Source organism: Ammospiza caudacuta, chromosome 9, assembly GCF_027887145.1.
Source record: "Ammospiza caudacuta isolate bAmmCau1 chromosome 9, bAmmCau1.pri, whole genome shotgun sequence".
Lineage (NCBI taxonomy): Eukaryota > Metazoa > Chordata > Aves > Passeriformes > Passerellidae > Ammospiza > Ammospiza caudacuta.
Genome location: NC_080601.1, coordinates 10716893 through 10742245, shown reverse-complemented (window position 1 = coordinate 10742245; position 25353 = coordinate 10716893). Strand labels below are relative to the sequence as shown.

The window sequence follows — 25353 nt, the reverse complement described above, 5'->3', positions numbered from 1 at the left end:
AGATAAGCAGTGATCAGACAAGTCTGAACACAGCCCCACATTCCATCACACAGGAGCCACTGTCGGACCTCTGTCATCAGGCAACAGCTGTGCTGGATAAATGAACACTTGTTCTGCTTTGCAGGCAGCCCTGTCCCTATCAGCATGTGGAGATTAAGCCCCCTGAACCTTGGAGAAGAAGCTGAAGAGCTTGTGTCAGCCCTGGAGAGAGAGTTTTGACAAATTTGTTTGCTGCTCTCATTTCGCACTCCAGAATACAGTGCAGGTTATCAAAGATGGCTCTTGCAAACACACATAGGAACAATTTAGAGGGCATTCACAAAGACTAAATTTAGCCTCAGAAGGTTTTTCTCCCCCTGCTTCCTGTAGGATCAAGAGGAGGCATTTCCTCTGGAGCAACTCTGAGCACCCACAATGAACTCCCTTTGAGACACAGGTGAGGATTTTTCTACTCTCCACTGACTGCAGAAAGATCCTAAGGCAAATAAACTCCTTAGGCTAAAGATGGCCTTTGCAGTTATCCTCCTGTGCAGCCTGGTTTAAGAAGCAGGAGCAGTGAATCAGTCACTAACAGATTTTGAGTCAGTTCTAAGATTTTCAAGCTCACAGAAAGCCACAACTCCTCCACTGACTTTAAACACTCCAGGGCACTGTGTATGTACAGCAACTGGAAATCTGTAAGGATTGCTACACTACCAATAAGTAACATACTGCAGGGCTGACATATATTCAGAACACAAGTAACAGCAGTAGGACATAATTCAGAGCACAACATGGTTTAATTAAAATGCTTGTGGATGTTGTTAAAGAAACAGTGCTACAGACAAATGCTCATTTTATTGTTTATTTCTTTATTTAATCTGCCTGTATGTGGGTGCAAAGAGGACATGCATTCCTACCAGAGAAAACCTATGGAAAATACAGCTCTTCATTGCTGTTTTTAATGTGAAATTATTTCCTGTGAAATTTTGTGACATTTTAATTGTGGATCACATATTGCATTGGGTCTGTGTAGCAAGGCTCTGGTAGCAGGGAGGGGACAGGAGTGGCTTAAGGGAGCAGCTGCTGGAAGCTTCCCCCATGTCCAACAGAGCCAAAGTCAGCCAGCTCCAAGACAGACCCACTGCTGGCCAAGGCCAGGCCAGACAGAAATTGTAGTAATACATCTGTGATAACATATTTAAGAAGGAAAAAAAAAAGTTATTGTGTAGAAATAATTGCAGACAGGGAAGGGAGGACTGAGAATATGTGAGGGAAACACTCTGCAGACACCAAGGTCAGTGCAGGAGGAGGGGCAGGAGGTGCTGCATGTGCCAGAGCAGATTCGCCTACAGCTTGTGGTGCAGACCATGGCAGGGCAGATTGACCCCCAAGAGCTCAAGAAAATCCTCAGGGAAGAAGAGACCAGCCTGCAGCTCATGGAGAACCATGCCAGAGTACAGGAAAGCCCTAAAGAGCACTGTGAATCTGTGGCAAGCCCATGCTGGAGCAGGTTCCTGGGAAGGACATGTAAAACAGTGGGGAGAGGAGCCCACGCTGGAGCAGGTTTGTTGGCAGGGATTGTGAGCCCACGGGGGGCCCATGCAGAGCAGACTGGTCCTGAGGGACTGCATGGGACAGTGCCCACTCTGGAGCAGTTCAGGGAGCACTGTAGCCTGTGGGAAGGACTCACACTGGGGAGGTCTGTGGAGAAGTCTGTCTCCTGTGACAGGGACCCCGTGCTGGAGCAGGGAAGGACTCTTCTCCCTGAGCAACAGCAGAAGCAATCTGTGATGAACTACCCATATCCCCATTCCTGATCTCTCTAGATCACTGGCTGGGGAGGCAGTGCAGCCCAAAATGAGGGTAGGATGGGGTGGGGGAAGGCGTTTTTAAGATTTGCTTTACTTCTCATGATCTCACTCTAATTTTGGTTGGTGGTAAATTCAATTCATTTCTCTAAGTCCATTCCATTTTGCCCATGACAGTCACTGCTGAGTGATCTCTCCCTGCCCTTATATCAAGCCACAAGGTTTTCTGTACATTTTCTGTCCCCTGTCCAGCTGAGGAGAGCAGTGACAGAGCAGCTTTGGTGGGCACCTGGTATCCAGGCTGGGTCAATGCAAAACATGCATATAAATAATCATAGATCTGAAAAACAGTATGAGAGCTTCTAGTAAGTGACTGAACCAAATGAAAGAAATTTAAGATCAGTCTCACTACTCATCCAGTCTCTGGGCTAAGGAGTGGGAATGCCTTGGTGTTCCTGCTCTCACTGATTTAACCCAATCTTCCTGGTGTTTCCTCAGTGGTTAACTGGCTGTGTTCATGGTAGCAGTGGGGGATGAGGCAATGGTGTCAGTCCTGTGTTGCCACATCAGCTCAGTCACAGCAGATTGTGGTGGTACAAAAGCAGTGACATCAACCTAGATCCCATTTTCTGTGCTTATGCAAAATGCTTATAGTTCTATAGTTAGAAGAAAATGACATCATGAGATGACCCTCAGGAACTAATCATTTAGACTTTCTTCGTTATCTTTATTAATGTACATTCTTCTTGGCTATCTGAAGAGTTTTGGTTATCCAGTGAGAGGGTGCAGTATTATGAGGAAAATCTCATTCACAGGATCAGTTGAGAGAGTTTCAGAAAAGGTTTTGTGGAAAGGGGAAGGGCAGTAGGGGGAACATGAGAGGATACTGTCAGGAAAAGCCAGCAGAAATGTGTCTAGTTCCAATGAAAATGGGAAACATTGAAGAGAGAATGGGTCACTGTGGGCTATTTAAACAAGTAAAACTAAAATATGAACTGTGCTAGAAACAGAAAATTGGAGGGTCACCAAAACAGGGTTTACGTTCCAAGTTTAGTACACAGGAGAGAAACAGGGACAGCATGAGGATACACTGAAACAGCTGCCAAGAGGTTAAAAATAATAGGAAAAGACTGTGTTATAATTCTTGAAGGCACAATAACATAAAATTACTTGACCAAGAAAATATTAATTGTAATTAATTTGTAATAAGGAGATAAATTTTGAGACCAGTTCTTATTCTCCCTAAGACTAATTGGACTTTTGCCATGAAGTTTATTGGGAAGGAGATTAAACTTTAAATAATGGCTTGCTTAAGAAATCATTGATGTAATTATGAACTGCTGGGGAAAAGTAACTAAGAAATACATAATGAAATATCATCACTTGAACAAATGCATCTGAGGTATCCCTTCAGATATTTAAAGAACTGATGGAACAGCTAGTTGCTAAAAAACCCCACAGAGAATTGAGGAAGTATCAGGAGACTAATAAAGTGTCAGCATGCCAGAAGTCTTAAAAAACTGAATTAAGAGTAACTATGGAAACTATTGTCCTATAGGCATGGCTCCAAATTTTAACAAATACTATAAATAGTGAAGCTGAAGGGGGCAATGTATTTACATGGAGGTGAATAGTGTAATGAGACCCTGCTAGGGCCCAGGTGTGCTGCAGCACACCAAGGCAGGCCAATCAGAATGTTTATCCTCCACATCTTTTACAATGAAGCCACAAGATAAGCAGAGGACAGAACAGCATCAAGACTTTACAAAGGCATTTGATGCTGTGCCACATAATATCTTAAGGAAATTACTGAAACAAGTCAGCTGGGGCTAAAATTCACTTAAAGGTATCAAGGCTGGCCACTGAACTGTAGACAGAAACTAAATCTGAATAGCAGTCAGCATGGTCAAGGTTAAGCAGACAGTAGTATCCTTTAAAGGTCAAGATATGGTCCAATGTCTGGAGGATAAGGCATTAATTAAATGTGAAAGTGGTTACAATAGTAGGAAGACTGATTTACAGCACAGAGGAGAGAGGTTCAGATTGTTCTCTAAGGTTACTCTGGATCTCATAAAGGGAGGCTAAACTTAAAATTAAATTAATAAGTAATAATGCTAAGCATTAACAGCACTTTGTGACCATTAAGGGACAAATAAATTTTATGAACTACAAATACTTTTTTTTTGCATATGAAAGAATGTCTTTCTTAGATGCTTATTCAGACTGTATAATCAGAAAACTCAAATTCAGAAAGCAACAATAATAAAATGATAATTTGCTTGATATCTTTCTTGTTCTGAGAGGAATATTCCCTTTAGATTGTTTGTATTGCTCAGATTAGGTTGAGATTTGCACACCCAACTGGTACCATCAGAGGGCTCCATACTCTGAAGTTTTCCTCATGAATGAGGACAGTGGCAGTAGTGGGTGGTAAGGAATGAAGGGCTGGATAGCAGGGCACTTCTGTGACTGTCCTGGGTCAGACCAAGGGCTTAGCCAGGATAGTGCAGCCCCTTTAACAGTGGCTGAAATAGATTTTACAGAAGATGAAGGGCATGACAAGCACATATAACAATTTTCAGTAACTCTTCCCTGGACTCTATTGGTTTTCAGCTTAGGGCTCAGTCACTCTCAGCTCAGTCACTTGTGGTTTTAGTAACTCCAAATGATTCCTTTTGCGTGAACTTTTCCAGCCTTCCCTTGAATGAACAAAAATTTCTAGCACTGGCACTGTCCTTTAGTCTCACAACAATAACATTCATTGCAGGAAGTACCACATCCTTTTGTTTGCTCTGAAGCTGCTGCTATTAACTGCAATTGACACCCTCTAACTCCTGTATTGGGAGTCTTGGCAGAGCCAGACTCTGGCCATCCCATTTGTGCCACTTGTGCTTTGGTGTATTTCTATCTTGTATGCCCTTGGTTGTCTTTTTCATGGACTGATTATCTTTTTCTGCAAGTTGTCGACTGGTTTTGCCTACACTGAAGCCATTTTTCCAGATTCATGAGTAGGTTCGCTGGCACAAGATTGCCTCAGAATTGTATCTTTGATGTCTCAAAGTATGCTTTATGGCCTTTCAAGAGAAGCCTGAATGCATAAACTGAATTCAGTTGCTGCAATGAAGCCCTGTGAACAGGGAAGGAGAGACATTTTGAGATGTATGAGCCACTGCATGCACCTCACTGTAGAGTTCGCAGAAGCTGTGAGGTTTCCCAGCATCTCAAACAATGCTGAAGCAGAAAGCAGCAGGCAGAGACATTTCCAGGAGAGCTGGAGCCTCGCTGCTGGACTTCGAGTTACTTGAGCGTGTCCAGAGGAGGGCTACGAGACTAGTAAGGGGCTTGGAGCACAAGCCATATGAAGAGCGACTGAGGGAGCTGGGGTTGTTCAGCCTGGAGAAAAGGAGACTCAGGGGCGACCTCATCGCTCTCTACAACTTCCTGAAGGGTGGCTGTGCTGAGCTGGGGGTCGGTCTCTTTCTCCGGGCGACAACAGATAGAACAAGAGGACACAGTCTCAAGCTGCCTCAAGCGAGATGTAAGTTAGAATTAAGAAGGAAATATTTCACAGAAAGAGTGGTCAGATACTGGAATCATTTACCCAGTGAGGTGGTGGAGTCATCATCCCTGAAGAATTCAAAAAAGACTGGATGTGGCACTTGCTGCCATGATCTAGTTGAACAGTTAGAACATCGGCTGGACTTGATGATCTTATAGGTCTCTTCCAGCCTTGAACTTCTGTGATTCTGTGATTCTGTGACTTGGTGTCAGGGTGCCTGGCCATGGGTGCTACCTTTGCAGAAAGAGGGACAGAGACTCACTCTAGAGCTAAGAACAAACACTGCTGCTCTGCCTTGGATTTTCCTAGAGTGTAAAAGGGACCACTGCCATCATCCTCCTTGTTTCAGCACTTGTGGAGGCTCTTGCTTTGTTATCTGAGAAAAAAAAAAGAGGTTCCTGGTTAGATACTGCACCCAGTGCTCTAAATTGTCATACACCAATGTCTGTCTGAGCAGGATGAGGTCTCACACTGCACATTAACTCTATGGAGTCATGGCTTTCACTTAGGGTCTTCAGTTTTGGGACGGGTATTTTGTCTTTCTGTCACCAGTCTGTGGATTTTACTTCAGTTCTATGGTGGTTCAATGATATTTTGCACACAAAATATCCTTTTTCAAGTGTGTGCCTTTGCACTCTTGAAACAGTTGACATGTCTATTAAAGACAGAGAATGACTGTGAAATTGCAAATAATTTATTTCCATGAAACTTCAGGGATTAGTTGCTAAGTTTGCCCAGTGTATCTTTTAGGACTCATCCTCAATACTGATTTCCATCCTTCTTTCTATCTGTCCTTTATTATTTTGCTTTTCTCATCAAAAGTGACATATTATTAGGAGGAAAATAATCCCAAAATGCTGTCTTTAATTCCTCCCTGATTTTTCTTTCCTGAAAACCATGTCTGTAGCCTTTTTGCCTTCTGCTTGCACAGTTGACTGAGCAATAACACAAGTAGTTTTTTATTCCCAAGTGGGAAGGTAGAGCTGGAATGCTGAGTCTTGCTGAGGTCTGAGAAAGGGGGTTTCTTTTATAACTTGCAGATAAAAACCTGCTACAATAAAATACAAAAGAGTTTTCAAATAGTGAGAATGGGGTTGCCCAGCTCTGTGCTGTGCTCTGCTGCTAATGCACAGCAATTTTCCCAAAACAGAGTGCAACACAGGTGGGGCTGAACTTTGTAATTGTGCAGGAGGGGAGGAAAGGAATACCCAGGAATCCCTTTTCCCCTTGCTTTTATGGCATGAATGAGGCTTTGCCTTTTAGGAAAGAAGCCACACACCTCTCCAGCTGGCTGGCAGTCTCTGTGCCTTTTTGCTGTAGAGTGTAGCCCTGCAGCAAAATCTTGCTGACCTACCTGGGGCACTGTGAATGCCAGGCTGAGGCAGGAGAACTGAGATTGTTGGACCTTGCCAGGCAAGGGCTGTGTGTCACAGCTCACGTTTCTGGGTGTGTGCATCATGCTAGAAAATGCTGCTCTGCTCTCCTTGTGTGAGGGTGCTGTAATAACAGACACACTGTTGTTGTTGAACTACAGAAGTTGGTAAGATTCTGTTTATCTAAAGGTTGGAAGTCTGAGAGGTTGCTGTTGTGGTAAATTCTTTGCAAGCTTTTGCAGTCCTAAGCACATGACCCTCTGCTATCTCTAACGTTGTGCTGCCATTGGCAGACTTTCCATTACATAATGTTGACCCATATTTGTGATATGTGACATTTTTTGCTAAAGACTGTCAGGGATAATCTGTCACAGAATAAACTTTCTGATTATATGCTGAGACTGTCATCCTTTAGCACAAACATAACTTGTGCCTCAGACAATGATATTCCTTGTTAAGACAAGCAGAGTATAGTTCTCTCAGGTGAAAAAAACACCATGAGAGCATTGTGTGCTCTGAGACTGAAATACCTAGGACTAAATTCATTGCCAAGTGTTTGCATGGAATCACATCTGGGAGGAATTTGAGCTTTAAAAAATGTTGATCCCCTGCCCAGGTGATGGGAGTGGTGATAGGCTGAAGGAAGCACGCAGCCTGAAGTGTGACTCTGCAAAATACTGTCTCAGGCAGGTCTAGCTTTAGAAAAGCAGAGCTATGGGAAAGGTTTCTCTGCTCTACACTTACACTGAGGTCTGCTGGTAGTTGGAGAGTTAATCAGTCTTTTCTTTAAAAGAATTGTAATGGTGTGGAGAAAGAAATAGATAGAGCTCAGACAGGGGTTATTGCTACAAGGTAGCTGAGAAATGAGAGGCCTCTGAGGAATGGGAATACCCCCAAAGCTGTGTGCTTTCAAAGAGCTATGCAAAATCCATCCATTCTTAAATACCTGATTTCAGTTGCATAGAATAAGAAGTAGAGGAGAGAAAGGTGTATAAAATAGAGGCAGAGAGAATAAAGTGGGAATTCGCTCAGTATTCAAGAACAGTGTCTGTTTCAAATGGACTTTATATAATGTTATAGCAAAGTAACAAGATTGTGTGAGCTGCTGAAGTGTCTGCCACATTGTGGAAGGGAATGAATGTGGAACATAAGGCTGAGAGACTAAATACACCATCTTCAGGGAAAGAAATTTTTCAGCCTTACGTAGGAGATGCCTGTGTGCTAAGAACAGTTGCAATATCAAGGAGAAAGGTTTTGATTCAGCACAGGGAATTAATGCCTGTCAGAGACAAAATTAAAACCTGATGAATGCAGTCTCACCCACTTTAATTTCTTCCCTTTCTGATTCTAAATTTGTCCTCATTCTGTCTGTGCATTCATTCATATATTCCTCTCCCTTCCCACCTCCCCATTGACTCACACTCTCCCTTCCTGTTATTACTTCCTTTTCATTTTCTCTTCCTTTAGGTTCCCTTCCCACTCATTCCATTTCTCCTCTGCCTGACCCCTCTGCACTCATTTTACATCATGATGAAAAACATCAGAGACATAAAGAGCAGGAAGAAAAAAAAAAAGATGAACAAGAAAGAATGGAGGGTGGGGGGTGTAAAGAGTACATAGTCCCAGAAGGGTGCTCAGCATTGCTCTTTCTCCCCAGGATGTACTACAGATTTTTGAAGGTGTCAGAGGAATCCAGGCTCCTAAAAACTGTTCCTTGCCTCTAGGCTGCAGCACTTGTCTGTGGCTTCATGAAGGGCAACATCAGAGTTCATTTTCTGAGATTAGTGTCTCTGGAAACCATCATAAAGCATGGAAGGATCCCAAAGTCCAGTGTTAGTCTACACAGACATCCAGCTGTGCTTGGAGCTTGCTGCTGTGCCAGATCAGTGAGGGAGAACTTGGGACTGCAGAAAGAGAAATGGGAGTTTTAGGGACTCTCTGGACTTGCTGTCACACAATGCTGACCAAGAAACATCACAGCCTCAGTCTTGGTGGGAGCCTGCATGCAATGAACTGCTGTTTCTCAAAGCAACCACTGTTGATATCTAATGATCAGTGGCTAAACAGTGTCAATTTTATTTTGGTGAAACAACAAACCGGTGCCAGGAATGCTTGTTGTTAATGTGCGGTAGGAAATGGGCTCAAACCACTTTGTCTGGAAATTGGTGATCCCATCCCAGCACAGTGAGCTTGATCCCACAGCCAGTCCATAATCTGGAGAAAGCAGTGCACTCCTGCAGCCCCAGGCCCACAGGCTGCTCCTTTGTCCAGCCTGCAGGCCTGTGGTGGGCAGGAAGCTGCGCTGTCACACCTGATGATGGCACAGAGCTACACAAGTTTAATTTATTATCCTATTCCTTTTTAAATTTTCTCATTTTCTTGCCCCATTCTTGTTCCTGAAGGTGGAAACTGATAAATAAGTACTTTTCAAAAAGACCTGATAGGAATGGTACCAATACTATGTGGATTATTTCTCCTTCCCACAAAAAAGGCAGGTGGGAAGTGTGCAGGGCAGATAGCAAGAAATTGCTCATTCCCATACCCTCTCTTGCAATCAGTTACCTTCTGCCAGCTTTTCTAGGTTTTAGATTGATAAGCCTAAATATTTCTTTCTAATATTTAGAAAGGCTAATATTTCTTTCTGCAAATTCTTCCATAATCAGGAAGGATCAGAGTGGACGGCAGACCCTTGCAGCTAGGTGTGATTGCACAGCGCGGTCATGGTGGGCTGTGCGCTTAGGGAACGGCAAGTCGCTAACTGTGGCTTGGGGATGGTTTTGCCTTGGGGACTCTGTCGGGTTATGGAGTAACCTCGACAGAAGCCACGCCGCGGCGGTGGGAAGCTGTGTTCGAGGCAGGCCGGCTGGGACCCGGACCGGCCGCTCGCAGGGCCTGACCCGGAGGGGTTGGACTGGCCGGGAGCTTCCCGTGGAAGCGCGGCTGCGGTTACATAAGGAGCGGAGGGGGAAGGGACGGCTCCGAGGCGGCGGCCGCGGCCCCTTTAAACGCGGATCCCGGGGCGCGCCGGCCGCCCGCCTCGCTGCTGCCCCCTCCCCGGCTCGCTGCGGTGACAAATCCGCTCCTCGCCCGCCTCCTCCGCCGAGCGCTCGCAGCCGAGCCGGGCGGCGCCGGGAAGCGCTGCCGCGCGGCTCTGCACCCGAGCCGGCCAGCCCCAGCCCCAGCCCCCGGCCAAGCCACAGCAGGCAGCGGCGAGGGGCGCGATGGAGGCTCCGCGCCTGGCGCACACCATGAGCAGCCCCACGAGCCCCTGCGAGGAGGTGATCAAGAACCTCAGCCTGGAGGCGATTCAGCTCTGCGATAGGGACGGTAAGCCCGGGCTCGGCGCGGCTAATCCCTGCAGACGTAAGATGCTGCTGCCCTCATGGATGCTAATGCAAATTAATCCGCGCGTCGTATGGTCCTTTGTTATCCCCCATGAATTTGTAGGTGCAAGTGTTCCCCACCCCTCCCGCCGCTGCCGCCACCCTCCTGCCATTGAGAACAAAAGAAAAAGAGAAGGTTGCACCTTGCTGGAGGGAAGGGAGGGAAAACCGCCGCTCCCTAAGCCGTGCCTGGCGTTGCGGCGCGATTACCCCGGGCAAGCCTGATGCACAACCCTGCCCCTGCCAGGAATGGACGCTGGGGCTTGTTCTGGGAGAGGCAGCCACGGGAGCCAGAGCCCGAGCTGCGGAGAGTCCGGAGCTAGGGATGGGGTAGCGGCCCTGGTGGGGTTTTATTGCCCGCGGTCTCCAAAGTCCTTTGTATTCCAGCGCAATTCCCGTGCTCCAGGTAGACGGGCGGCTGTGCCGGCTGCCGTGGGCAAGCGGCCAGACTTGTTGCCGGTCCCTCGTGAGAGCCATGAGGCGGCGAGCGGACCGAGCCTGGGGCTCGCAAGATGGGGCTCGGGGGGAGACCGAGCGGGAGGCGGTTCAGCACCGCGGACAGCACCGCACCGACGGGCCCGGAGCCCCGAGCCGAGCCCCGAGCCCCGAGCCGCGCTCCCGCCGCGCCGCGCCTGGCGCCCGCACCGCCGCCGGAGACCGCAGTGCCCTGGGGACAGCGGCTGTCAGCCCGGCCGCCCGTCTGTTCCCCGGCAGGCACGCGAAGTTCGGTTCCACGCTAGCAGGGGCGGGTGTTAAAGGTTGTCTGTGTTGAAGCAAGCAGATAAATGTCAGGTGGTGACGGGGGACAGCCAAAACAAGTGTACGTGCTCGAAGCGACGCTGACGGCTGACTAGGGCAGAAGAGAGACATGTCGTTTGTACCCAGCTGTGACTGACAAAACTAAACAGACTCGCTGGCTGTCGAACAATGAACTAATATTTTTTTTCGTAGAGCAGTATATCATTTTTTTCTCATGTATCAGAAAATTTCTATCTTGTCGTTTCACATCGAATTATTAAAAACCACTTCTCATTCTTGGATGCAAATTGTGCTTTGGGTGTGGAATTTGTAACCTAGTAAATGTACCAAGGAATGGGGATACTGTATCAGTGACTGGTACGGCTGAATTAATGAAACTCTTTCCTTGTGGTGAGCATATTTTTGGAGCACAAGAGTTAAAGCTGATGGCTATAGAGAGTCAGGCCAGTTTTCTCTGTTATTTTTTACAAAATGGCATTAAATACTTCACTTTTTTGACCTAGGCAGACTCTAAGACCATTTAAGAACCTGAATTTTTGTAAGCTCTTATTTTTTCTTGTAATATTGGGGGGAGGGGGAAAAAAAGTAAGGCATTGAACATCTTATCAGTATCAGCTTTTTATCAGTATTATTTTTTTAGCTACATTAGAATTTCTTGGATTTTTTTTCTTTCAATGTTGGAATTATGATATATGCACTTCTATCCATTCATGCCTAACTCACAGGAAGCTGAACTATGTTTATAGTAGTGGAGATTACACTGGGTTTTTCACATATATTCCTTTTAATTAATAGTAGATATAATTAAAAATAGTTAAATTATGCAATCTTTCATATCTGTGTACCCTAAGTAATTGTAGTGAAGTAGCCCATGTTAATCATGACAAACTCTATTTGCATCAACACACTATAGAAAAGGATTGCTTGATTCCTATGGATTAATGTCATACAGACCAGCAAATGGAAAAATGTAGTATTTTTGTTTCAGTTCCTTTTTGGTTAGACTTGAAAACAACAACTTTCCTGTAGATGTGGCTTTACAAACTAACCTTCATCAAGCAAGCTGCCATCATCCAGGGCTGCTCCTCAATGCACGTCTGAATTTCCACAGGAGCTGCGTGTGTTGGGGATGGCAGGGAAACAACTCGGTGCCTCAGTTGGCACAGGGCTGCTCTTGAGCATACTCCAATATTTCCTACAGGTGGCACTTATGCATCAAAAAGCTTGTTTTAATGGAAACACCAAACAAGGAAGCAAAGGGTAGGGCTTTCATCGTTGAGATAAGTGTACAGATGTACACACCATACGTTTAGATCCCTGCACATGGGTACATTTGTATTATAAATACTTTCAATTTATTTTAAGGTATCTTTGTTGAAAAGGGTGATGTTCTTAAGGTGATTGGCTTCATTGAGGTCCAACAAAGTCTTGTGATAAATAGCAATGTATTGCACATAGTAAATTATAATCATGCTAGATTTTCATATTCTGAAAATGTCCTTGGTCTTTAAGCTGTACTAACTGGAAAGACAGCCAGTGAAACCATAACATTATACATCCAACTATGACAAATTCTGCAATGCACTTAGTTGGAATTGCAAGCACTGCTGCAGTAGAAACATAAGCAGTAATGAAAAATTTATGTAGCTAGCAAAATATTTTTCTTATTTTCTAAGACAAGAGGATTAATATTGAGATGTTTTGTATTCAGCAAATTTGGTTATACCTTCTGTGAAGGTTTATACAAGAGCCACAAATCTAGAAATTGGAGTAAGCAATTAATAATATCATGGCAGTTCATCTTTTTTTGGATTTTTTTTCTGGGTTTCTTTCAGTGTTGGTTTTTCAGTCATTGTCATCTTTCTTAACAAATCAAAGCAATTTAAAAACATACAAATGTTAAATAAGAGATAAGAAATATGTGCACTTTGGAAATTTTTTTTTTAGATAAAAACTCCTGATAAGATTTGGTTCAACATGAATGCAACATTGCAAATCCATTTATGAGCTGTTATTTTCAAAGGCATCTTGCATTATTTGCTCCTGTTCTTTTACATGGGTCTAATAGCACAGCTCAGTCTGATGCACAGTCTAACCTGTAGCTCCTCAGAACTCTCTTGAACTCATTCTGTGTATAGGAAAAGTGTAGCATTTGTTATTTTTCTTTGACTTATTTAAACATTGTAGCCATACTTCTGTAAGCTTAGGCTAGGAATGAATGTTTAATCAGCGCTGAACATTCTGTTGACCTTTTTATAAAATTTGTATTAGTCTTACCTGGAGATTAAACCTTGAGTAGATGAATGGATATCTTTTGTGTGATAAGCATGCCAATGCTATAGAAATATAGCTGATGTCAGAAAGTCTTGGGGAAAAGCAAGCTTTTCCTGGGCTTGGTAGAACAGTCTTGGATGTCGGCAGCTGAATGTCCCGAAGCTCCTCTGTGGCTGTGCTCCCCCTACAGACGATGCACCATGACCGTGGGTCCCACCGTCACCCACTGCCCTGCCCTTCCTTGGCACAGGCAGAGGGAAAGCAGGAGACACCGACCCAAATGACACCTGTCAGAATGCAGAAAGGAGAGAAGCACAGAAACAAACCTTCAAAGAGGATGCTGGAACTTGGGGCATGTAGATGAGGGAGTGAGGCAAGAAAACGGCTCCTGGAGGTGCTAACAGACAGCAGTGGCTGGTTAAGGGGGGAAGAACAGGAAAGACTTGCAAGATGGGGATTAGGTTAAATGGGAATTGTACAAAATAACCCAGAATGGGAAAAGAAGATAAAGGAGCAAGGAAGGCAATCCAAGTTCATGCTCAGGGAAGTAAAGCTGGGGCTGGGGAGGGAAGTGCGGGCATGTTCACTCGGATTAATTTGAAGAATGAGGAAGTACAAGATGGGGTTACTGGGCAGTTTGGACCACAGAGCTCAGGAGTAAAGGAATGAAACTAGGACTTGCTGAGCAGAGAGACTGGCACTGAAAGGACAGCCTTAGGAATGAAGAACAAGACTGTTGAAGTGTGACTGGGAAAGAAGAAGGAAGAGGGGCAGGAAGAAGTTCAAGGAACAGGACAGAAGAGGGCATGCTTTGGTGTGACTACCAGAGAAGGGTCAATGTGTATCAGTGCATGACATCTTCCAAAGTCACACAGGACCCCAAGATGACAAATTCTCCTTGTGCATTTGCCAGCAGAGAGGGATGCCATGGAGTACTCAGACTCAATGGCTGCTGCTCACTTCTGTGAGAGTAGGACTTAAAAAATAAGGCTTTGAAGAGAACATCAAGCACATTAAGTAATTTTCCTGTGCCTTAGTTTTCCATGTGTATAATGGAAGGCATACTGCTGCCTCCCCTCACAGCAATGTTTTCAAAATAAACTAATGAATGTTTGTTAATCAGACAGACGCTGTAGTAGCCTGGAAAACCCATGAGGTGCATGGAAAAACCCATGATGAAATTCATAATTTTGTCTTCAGAGAAGAATATGAATAATGTGTAGCAAATAAGTCCTGGGACTACACATTGAACAAAAGCAACTGGCTGTTACAAGAAAAATAGTTCATTATGAAGGCACTATTCATTATGTATGCTGAATGAATCAGAATTTATGTGGAAAAATTAGTACGTAATCATGCAGTTAAAGGCTATATCATAATCTAAACAAAGTGTCCAATGTAAGGTTATTCAAGTGTGCTTCATTCTGGTAATTTCTAAGCACTGATGGCTTGAGCTATACAATCTCACTAATGTGCTTTTACACTTTGCCTTATATATTTGAAGATAGTTCTTAGGAATCAGGATCAGAGCTGGAACTGGTGTCTTGGCCAGATTCAATTAATTTCATCACCTTCCAAACACTTGGCACCATCACAACTGTTTAGTCTACCAGGCTTGTATAAAAACATTACATCATATAAGCTAAGGTGTCATTTCTGGTTTATGTAAACAGCTTGCATCTTTGGCTCCTCATGTTATTCGAGTATGTCTCATGTTTTCAGATTTATTTCAGGAATTTATTACCATGCTGGATTTATTGGAGGATTCAGAAATATTTTTCTGGAGTTCATTAATTGTGGTTTACATTGCCATATTGTGTACACATTCACCTTTCAAACAGAAAGGATAAAGTGGCACCATCCAGTCTCTGGATGCAATCTTCAAATCCTCTTTTTGGCATTATGGAGCAAGGTCTCTGTTATTTCTGAAATGTCATGCATGTCTGAGAGATGGGAAAAAATCAAATATCTAGGTAGACTCCCACATGAGGGACAACTGAGAGATCCAAAAATTTCACAGCAATTCTTAGTGTCCTGAAGCTTTGTTGTTGAATAGTTTTGTTATTTTTTTTTTAAACTATGACAGTTTTGAGCACAGTTCATATTTTCTACATCCAGCATAAAAGAGAAGTGCTTGTACTTGTGATATTTTGATATGACACAAAATTCAGGGTTATGCTTATTTTTGGTCTGTTCCTCTCCCTGGCTGCAAATCTGAAGATTTAAATTAATTGATATATTTCTTCCATAAAATTATGTCTAACCTGGCTGAACTTGAGCATTGTGATTTTTGATTTTTTTTTTTATGACAAATGATAATTCTGCTTCAAGTAGGACTTAAAATCTAGTGCATCACTTCAAAAGCTCTCTTGCTGCAAAGAAAAATGCTAATTAATATTTTAGCTTTACATTCTTGCTAGAGACAAAGATTTCATATATTCCTCATTGTTAGAACAGAAAAATACTAAATGGAGCAACAAGTCTTCATGAATGATCTTTAGAGTTGTGGAAGAAAAGAAGACTAATGATTTGCCTGTTTTCCACTTCAGCAAGTATTTCATCCTGTCTTGGTTTATATCATAAGTAATGATGTCACTAAGTAGCAAGGCTTTGCTGGAAACTGGCTATTCAACATCCTGGTGTCAAGAAATGTAGTCATCCAAATTCTTCCTTTATATTCATGAATTTTTGGGATTATTTTCCTTCCTTCTTCCTTCTCATCTTCTTTTAGAGCTTTATGATGCCCAAACCTACATTATTGATTATGATTTTATCAGTTATTTTGTCTGGCAATGACCAAGTTGTATATTATAAGCTGTTTATGTTTTGCCTGCCATTCTATTTCATCTCCTTTTCATTCAATTATTTTTTCCTGCAACTCCATGAGATCCTTTATAAAGCTACTGAAATGCTTGATGTGTAATTATGCTAGATTCACCTACAGAATCACTGTTCTTTCCCAGTGCTGATATTGCTAGCTTGAAACTCAAACATATAATATAGCTTTTGTAGTTAATTTCAAGTCAATTTTATACTTAAAGCATTTTAATCATCACTGTCTCCTGTGTGTGTTCCTTCTTCTTGGTATTCATTTCAGATTAGAGATCCCAGATGCATTCTTTTATTTATTCTGTAACAGAATCCACTGGAGCACTTCCTGCCTGTGCTTGTAAGCCATCTTGTGCTTGCAGCTCCTTCTGTTTAAGGTTGTCCTCAATACAAAAATGTGATCTCTCTTTAGATCATTCACAGACACAAAGCCTGGAACCAGGCTCTATGGTACCCCAGTGGGCATGTGAGCTCCTTCCTTGTTTTCCCATATGTCAGTCTCACCTCTGCCAGCCCTGCTTCAGCCCTGCAGATCAGCAGCTCTCAGTGAGTACAAGGACAGGAGGAATCATTTAGGGAGAGAAATTCTAACCCCTCCAGCATCTGAGAAGCAGGCCCCTGGAAGAAGAAGCTGAGCCCACCCCTCACTTAAAATTTCATATATCTTCTGCAAATCTCAAAGACTGAGCTGTTTTTATTGAGGAAGAGATAAGCCATTACTATCTGATTCATTTATTTCATCTTTCATCTTAAACTAGATTTTTCTATTCTACTAGCAATTTTCTTCTCAGCCTACTAATCTGGTGGCTCTATCACCTCTTGTGAGAAATGTTCTGAACTTATGTTTCCAAATTCCTGCCATTCTGCCTGTATGATCTGGGTCAGAGTACACTCAGAAAGCCAATTCAGTCTTTCCAACAGCTTCCCAGTGAGGTTCCTGGTACCAAAACCATAGATTCTAGAATAGGCAGAGAATCCCTTCTGTCATGTGAGGTGTGTTGAGGAAAGACTCTATCATATTCTTATTTAGATTTCTCTAGTATTTCATCATTGATTTTTGAATGGGTTCCAGTCAGGCATTGTTGTGTTCTGTTGTCTCCAAAGCCTTGCTGAAGCCTGTCTTCCTGACCTTGGTTTTTCATTGTGGGACTTCTCTGCCTGATTAGTTTTACATTTTTTCCCCTAGAATCTAGAAAGATCTCCTTGTTTACCCATTCCTTGTAATTTCCTGCATCTTTTATTGTTCATGGCTTCTAAACAGCAGGTTTGAAGGCTGTGCCTTTTCTGAATAAGGTAGATTTCAATCCCCTTGTGCTGCTGAAGTAGTGGTGTTATCTTCCACCCTGACTGAGGAGGTAATCTTTAAAAATCCTCCCAGTCTGAGTTTTTCTTAGACCATTCAGGACAGTAGGTACATCTTCTGTTCTGCCAGCATGTGTGGCCTTTCGTGCTTTTTGTGACCTGAAGGCTATATTTATTTCTGGCTGAATGCAGAATTAGACATGCTTAAACTATGTCTTCTGTTCTCTTTTGACAGAATTTTTCAGCATTTTTCTTGCAGACCACTTTCTTCAAAAGTTTGTAAACATATCTGGAGAAACAGTACTAACACTTCCAGTACAGGATATGTGTATAAAATATGTCACTTCTATAGAAAAGTACAACAAAGACAGTGTTTAGGCAGTTGGAACTAAAGAAAACTCTGCTCCAGAAACACTTTGTGTGATTTCTTCACTAGGGTTTGTTCCACAGTGGAGCATTCTTTATTTGACCTTGAAATGTTTTCCTTCAGCACAGAAGATTTGCTCAGAATTCATTGTAGCGTTTGTAACCGAATCAGTTTTCACAGTGGTGCTTGTAGCTGAATCATTAGTCAGTTTTGTTTTATTGTTCTCTGAGTGTTCTTGTTTGATTTCTGCTTGAATGAACAAGGTGTTTTGCATGGATGTTTCCAAAAGCAATGATTAGCTGTACTGTTTTCATAACCTAACAAGTGTTCCTCTGAGTCTTGACAGGTGTAGCTGCTGCCAAGAATGGGAGGCCTTAAAATTAGTTTGGTGTTGCTCTTTCATTCCTGCAGAGTGACAGAAGGTATTATCAGGGTTGCACTCTTAGTTCCACGTGGAGTGGAATCTGGAGTTTATTTCTTCGATATTGGAGAAAGTCATTCCCAGCTGGCAGCTCTAGGAGAAGCAGAGTTGAAGGAATTGCAGTATTAACCTTTGTATATCCAAGCACTCTTCTTAGGAGAATTCTTTGGTTTGCAATGATCTGAAACAACCCATAAATTTATTTCCTGAGCTATTCCGTTGACTTCAGTAAGAGTTTGTGTAAAAACCAATTTGCATTCATAATGTGGCATGATTAAGATCTTACAAGGGCTGTATTTTCCTGGTCTTTGGTGTGTGTGTTCTAGCTTATTTCATACAGATAGGCATCTCATTTGGAGTTTGTCTCTATAGGTTGCAGTTTGTCTGAATTTACTCTGTCTTTTTTTATAAGATAGATTTTTATACCGTATTTATAATCTGCATTTAACTTCCGGCTAGAAAGAACACTTTTAAAAGATTATTCTTTTAAAGCATTTTTTTACAGTTCACTTCTATGTGTACTCATAGTCAAAAAACATTTGGACTTCAAAACAAGCAGGATTAAAAGATGTTAAAAGGCTCTTTCAGTCTTGGCCAGCTGTAAGTTCTAGTGTACAAGTATCTGTGGAGTGACTCATGCTGTGTTGTTCTTTTTAATGCAACTTATGTAAAGGGAAATTATATGTGGGTTTATATAAAGGAAGGGATAAAATTAAACACAGGGTGTGCAGCAGATTGTATTTTCTAATGCTACTAAGGAACATCTTCCATGTGACAACATAAGGTAAATACTATGTACTTACACTTTTGTGATGAACTTTATGCTGGTAGCTTAATATAGATGTTGAGTAGAAAGCATGTGATTTTCAGAGCACTGCTTCTGATGAACTTCTAGTCTTTACACCTCCAGTGTAATTCCAAGACATATCTCTAAATATGGAATATGTTCCATATTTCACAGGAACTGAAAATCCTCTCAGGCTGCTGACTGATTCCAGTAGATCACAGGGAATTTATGTCCCTCTTGTATGGAACATACTGGAATTTTAGGCCATGTTACCTGTGCTGTGATGACACAGTTACCACCTTACTCCTCATGAAAGGACAGGTTTGGGCAGTAAGATTTCTCATGGCATTTATTCTGATTGTCTCACCTCTGCCCATGTGTAGATGTTGCTTTCTTTCCCCCATAGATGGAGGCACCTGAAACTCTGACTACAGTTCTTTGTTTGCTCTGTCTGTGAACAGCTCTGTGCCATGCTTTGGGAGCCTGACACAAAGAATGTGTCGCTTCTGTACTTCTCTTTGTCACTGTTTAGGTAGCATGGAGTTGTTAAATCATGCTTGATATCCAGAGATCTGAGTAGAACAGCCTTTCTAGAGCATGAGAGTATAATTTCAGGTTTTGTGGCACATCAGGTAGCCAGGTGGCCCAGCAGGGCTCGTGTGGTAGGAACATATCTAGTGCTCTGCTTTCTCACAACTGGACAAGTGCAGGGAAGACAGAACCATGATCTCCATGTGTAGTCATTCTCCTTTTTCTATTTTTGTATATTCTGTACTGCTCAGCTGCTTTCTGTGTTGCTTCCTCGAGCAGACCACCAGGGAGCCCCCCAGGCTGCCTGGTGGGGCTGTCAGCCCTGGTGCAAGCATGCAGTGCTGGAGATGGAAGCCAGAGAGGGAAACTAAATCCTTCAGTGTATCTCAGTATGCTTATTAGATTAGCTCATATGGTAGGGAGTGGGAACTGGAAAGCATTCCTTGAGATGCTTTTAAATGCTCTAAATCCAAAAGATGAAAAACTAATCTAAATATGAATTCTTTTTAAGTACCATACCCAAGGGAACTTGTTTAGCATTGTGAACTTGTAGAAGGTTGTGCAGCTATTCCTCTATAGCTAATCAATTTTTGTCTTGTCTTGATCATGATTGGTGCCATTGTTGCAGTCCAATGGCTGTTGATAGCCTGCATAATAAGACTACAGAAAAATTTATAATGGAAATATTGTAAGTATCCAACTGAGCTGTGCTTTTTTTAAAGAGCAATTTGAGAGCTATTGAGGACCGTAGATCTGATGTTTTTGGAATTGTTGTAGGTTTCTTTTAACTTAATTACATCAAAACTTCGCTTTGAGTTTTGTCCTCTCCATTAGACAATTTTCATTAGGTAACCTACAGGAGAGTTCTGTCACAAATGCCATCAGGACAGGAAGCTGATGAGCTACAGCTGAGACTTTTAATAAATATGCATGGTCAGTATGCTATACTGTGTCTGAGTGAGGGGTGAATTCCAGTGTGGTGAAGACTCTGCTGAAAGATTTCTTTTGGCTACAATATTCATAACTATGTCATCTTTATATTCTAGTAACAGTGAAAAGCTTCACCTCATTGCAGCCTTCCTCTTGATAAGGAGTATTTAGCAGGATCCTCTCATTTCTGCATGCTTGCCTGCCTTAATGAAACTGGCAGCAACCTATGTGATCTGTGAGCTCTCTGCTCTTGTCAGAGGTTCAGAAGTTAGAAACAGTCAACCAGTGGCAGACCTGCATCTAAAGGCCTTGGCAATGTTTAGTTTCCCTAGGAAACCAGCTAAAAATGAAACAGAACAACTCCTGCCAAAAAAGGACTCTCAAAACCCCTATATCCTTTATTTCTTAGCGTCTGAGAGAAAGTCTGAAATGGGCATACAATTCTGAAACGTGCATACAATTTAAATGTAAAATAGAACAGTACAAGTTACAAAGTAGAATTTCCTGAACTATTGTGACTATGTAATACATTTCAAATCACAGCTAAAAAGCACAAACTGGTGTAAACCAGAGCCAAATCCCATTCCTTACAGGAGATGTGTGTGAAAAGCACCCAGCAATTGCCAGTGCACTGAAGTAAAGAAATGCTCATTCATGCTGCAGGCTGCCAAGGGTACCCAGAGAGTTACAAAAGCCCACTCATGCTGAGCACCCTACTTTCCCAAGGAAAATGCTTAGTAAAACTATGTTCCCCAGCCTTGAGTTCTCTCTGCTGCCCTTCAAGGGATGAGTTTTGCCTTTCTGTCTGGGCTTCCCTTTGGTGAAAGGAAGTGGACTTTAAATGAAAAAATCCTTTTGTGATCAAGGCGCTTGCAGTTTCAGGGAAGCTGGCAGGTCACATTAAAGCTCATGTGAATACAAGGCTGCCTCATCTCATCTTGCTAGATTTGAACTCACATGACTCAACTTGAAGTAGAGAACACGTTTTTGGTTTAGATGAAGACACAGCTGCAGTAAATGGCACAAGTTGTTGCCAGCCAAAGAATGAGGTAAACCAATGTGAATGAGGTTCACAGTAATAAACCAAAATGGAACTGTTTGTCTCTCTCCTTTGTTTAGTGACATGTGGAGGCACAAATCATGAAAGGCCAGTCACTTCTCTAATAGACAGTTAATATTAAAAGCAATGGAAAACTAAGGGCAATGCTTTGCCTCAATTTCACTGTCAGCTGAAGAGCACTGGAGCAATTAGGCCAGTGACCCAGAGCAGTGTCACTTGGATCGGAATCTGGCCCCAAGCAACTTGTCTGGGGTCACACAGTCAGAGCCTTCATCTGAGATCTGTTTTCCTTTGTTGTTAGTCCTGGAGACATAGGCAGTCCCACAGTCTCAGACACAGCTGTACATTTTATTCACCAGAAGAGACAAACGTCATGCCATTAAAAGCTTTGTGTCCCTTCCTGCTCCAAAATCTGCTCCTTTAGGAATCAACAGGGTGGGAGTGTGCTGAAAAATTTTATTCCAGTTTTCAGCAGAACAGCACTGAGATAGCATCCTTACAAAAATACACCACAAAATGGGCCTGCAGTCTGAAGTGTGGTCAGAATTTCACATTGGCTAGATAATAATAGAGATCTGAATGAAGAGCATATGATAGGTTGATCTGGGAGAGATTTTGTAGTAGTTTCCAACATACTTACTTTCCAAGTTTAGAATTCTGTATGACTGAAGGTATGCATTGAACTCAAATACTAGTTGTCTATGTAAAGACTGAAAAGTTAATTTTAACTTTTAAATGGCATTTAAATTAAGTAAGATGGTGGTTTAGAGCCTTTTACATCCCTTGTTACCTTCTTTCCCTTTCAACAACTGAGAAATGCACATTTTAATTAAAATTTGTTTTTCAAATGTATCTTGTAGCCAGCACATGCTGAGAAGAGCCACTTACCACCCATGTACTGGAGGCTTGCTGTGCTGAACAAAATGGGAGTATTTAATTAGGAGGAAATACTGTGTTGGCTTAGTGTTTGTGGCCTGCGATAATGATGTCCTTTTTGGTTTCAAGAGAACAGAATTGCCCTTGCCTGGCTCTGATGGCAGAGCCATGAAAAACAATGGTTTGCCAGTAGGAGATTTTTTTTTATTTTTTTTTTCCATACTGCAACTGCAATAAATCATGAACTGACCTTTCACAGAAGGTCATAGAGAAGTTTGTTTAGCTTTACATGACAAGGTACAGTAAAAAATGAAGCCATGTTTAGTAAAAGCAGGCTGAGAACATTAGAGGGCACTGGGTATAAATTGTTTTGCAAACAGGAGTCACTCGGCAGCCAGATGAGGAGCAAGATGCTGATGGATGGTGGTGACATTTGCACTCAGCTTGTCTGGCCAATTCAGTTTGTTTGGGTTTGGAATTCATGGGTCATAAAAGGAGATCCCAGCACTTCCCAGCTCTCCACCCAGGGATTTGGTCAGTCCTTAGAGGATGGTAGGGTCAAAGGATCTCAGTAGATCTCCAAATCTTAGATACAGGGGAGAGTTGTCCTCATAGCATGGATGGCAGTTTAATCTTCTAGCCTAAGCAATTTTTCAGTCTTACAGGTTTCCTAGTGCTTAGTGAAGAAAAATGTGCCTACCTCATTATTTACAGCCTTTCAGTTGCATATTTCCATCTGAAAATTAAAGTCCTCCTTTTTTATATTTTCTCCATTTATTTTTGACACAGTGAGAACTAAATTTTGTATGAAGCTGTGTGTTTTTAGATTAGCATATTACTGTGTTAACACTTGTAATAAAATTGCACAAAGAAAAGAGGAAAAAATTCAATAATAAAGGCCCAACCTTGTGAGACGTAAAGTACTTTATAAAGGCATAGGGACCTCCAGTTTTTTTACAAATATTCTTCAAAAAAATATCTAATAGGAGTAAGGGGAACTCTAAAAAAGGTAATTATATCAACAGAGACTTCATCTATTTCCATTTCAGTATTCAATTTAGGGGTTTGGCTGCTGTTGACATTCTGAAAATGTGGTTTAGTTTTGAATGAGTAAGGTATAAATATTAAATACTTCCAAGATGTCAAATAACTTCAGGATATCAAATAACAATTAAATCTTAGTGAAAGAATAAGGTCAGCCTTGCCAATTTAGCCATTGATCTGATTTGCAGTCAGGGTTTGTGTTATGCTTTGGGTTTGTGGAGTTTATGTACATAGTGGTAACCACGTTTTCAGAAGTTCTTGAGTAACTCAGCTTAGATTCCATTGATTTCAATAAGACTTTTGCAAATAATTTAGCTATTTCTGAAGATGTTACTATTCATTACTTAAATTTTTGGTCTAAAGAAGGATAGGTCAAAAATCAAAGGAAGAATTGTTGCTGATTTAGACCATTTGGCTGATAGCATCAGAGGACAATGTACAGTGATATATCTGAATTTTCTCTATGGTAATAGCAAGAGAGGAAACAATTATTTTGAGGAATTAGTTTAATGATGCAATTAAATACACTATTTATTTAAAATAAATTACAGTTATTAAATAATTTGTCTATAATTGAAGTTAGCAAGTTATAAATTCATCCACATTCAAGCTTTAATGGTCCTGAGATACTTGATTCTATCAGTGCTTTCAGAAAAAATATTGTGGGAATAAATGATGTATTTGACACAGAAATTCATAAAAATTATTCTTGAAAAGTTTATCCCTTTTTAAGTATTAGTCAAAGGATATTTCTGAATCAATGACACATAGATTTCTTTGCTAAGGAGTTCAGAAATTGACTGCAATGTAAAATGTAGTATTTATCCCCATGATTTTTCTTTTTTCTCTGGCAGAAATCTTGCAAATTGCTGTTACATCATGAGAATCAGTCAAATTGACGAGTGTAATTTAGGAAATTATTATAAAGGGTAACTTCAGCTAGCTCTTAGCTTCTGTGACCTCCCTCTCTACTCTCTGAAAAGCATGGATTCCTCCAGGGCCAAGTTAAATGTGAGAGCTACCTGTAGGTACTCAGATACCCCATCTAGGAATCTGCCTCTCTTCACTGGATGCAAAGTGAGCTTGAGGAGGCTCACTGCCCAGGGGGGATGTTTTGTCAGTATTTTTGTCTTTCTTAGCATAGGAAAAGTATTAGCTGTTTCCATAATAGTCTGGAAAATTCATATATGTACATATATATAAATTCATGTATGTATTTTATGTACATGATATGAAGATTGTACCTATACATCATTGCAAGTCATAGGTATAAAATCGTTTGGAGAATAGCCTTTGCTTTTGGATTAACAGATGCATATTTTGTATCAAAATTATTCCAGGTGTAATTCAAGATATCTATGGTCTTGTCACAGGAGTGAATATTGTTGGTTTTGTTCTTGTTACTCTTTCTGCTGTCATATTTAAGAAACATTTAGGTTTTAAATTTGACTTAGAAGGAATACATATGGCCCAACAAATCCACTGTTGAGAATCTACTATCTATGCCAAAATTTATATTCCACAGAAATCTTATAATGTGACTATTTAATTTCTGCTTACTAATTATAGTAACCTTCTCTGTAAAGATACACTTAATTTCCTATTGAACATAATGTTGTATTTAGTGCCTGCTGAGAGAATGAGCTGTAAACCAAAGCCTTTCAGTGCTGATAGCATAACCACGTTCCAAAATGTGCCACGGTACCTTTGCTGGCTGCTGCTAGCTGTCAGGTTTGCCACTTGTGCCTTGTATATTCCCAGTGGTGTTGGTGCAACACACACATTTGAGGAAACAAAGCCCCTGAAGTCCCATCTGCTTTTGTCCAGGGGCATTTTGTTCAAATGAGCACCTGAGCTGGGTGGGTGATGGAGCACAGGGCTCACAGCCCACGGTCTCCCATGGGCACACATGGTCCCCCACTGCCGTGCTGCACCCCCAGCCTGCAGAGCAGGGCTGCAGGCCCCTGCTGACAGCAGGCACTGGGAAACCAGGCTTGGAGAGAGCAGGAGCTGGGAGCTGGGAGCCTGCACATCCCTGGCAGGCAGAGGCACAGTGAGGGATTGGGCT

At 42.0% G+C, this 25353-nt stretch overlaps 1 protein-coding gene across 3 annotated transcripts in view; it reads left to right on the top strand.

The window, feature by feature from the left end:
• PHYHIPL (phytanoyl-CoA 2-hydroxylase interacting protein like) overlaps nucleotides 1–25353 on the top strand; it is a 54891-nt gene that overhangs the window by 13859 nt on the left and 15679 nt on the right. Inside the window, exon 1 of one of the 3 annotated variants that reach the window (XM_058810563.1) lies at nucleotides 1357–1545. The exons of 1 other annotated variant lie outside the window; for it this stretch is intronic. In XM_058810563.1, the coding sequence (XP_058666546.1) occupies nucleotides 1419–1545 (127 nt within the window). In that variant the 5' untranslated portion in view covers nucleotides 1357–1418. Of the gene's footprint in view, nucleotides 1–1356; nucleotides 1546–9845; nucleotides 10050–25353 lie in introns of those variants that run through there. One more of the 3 variants, XM_058810564.1, reaches the window with a different exon arrangement.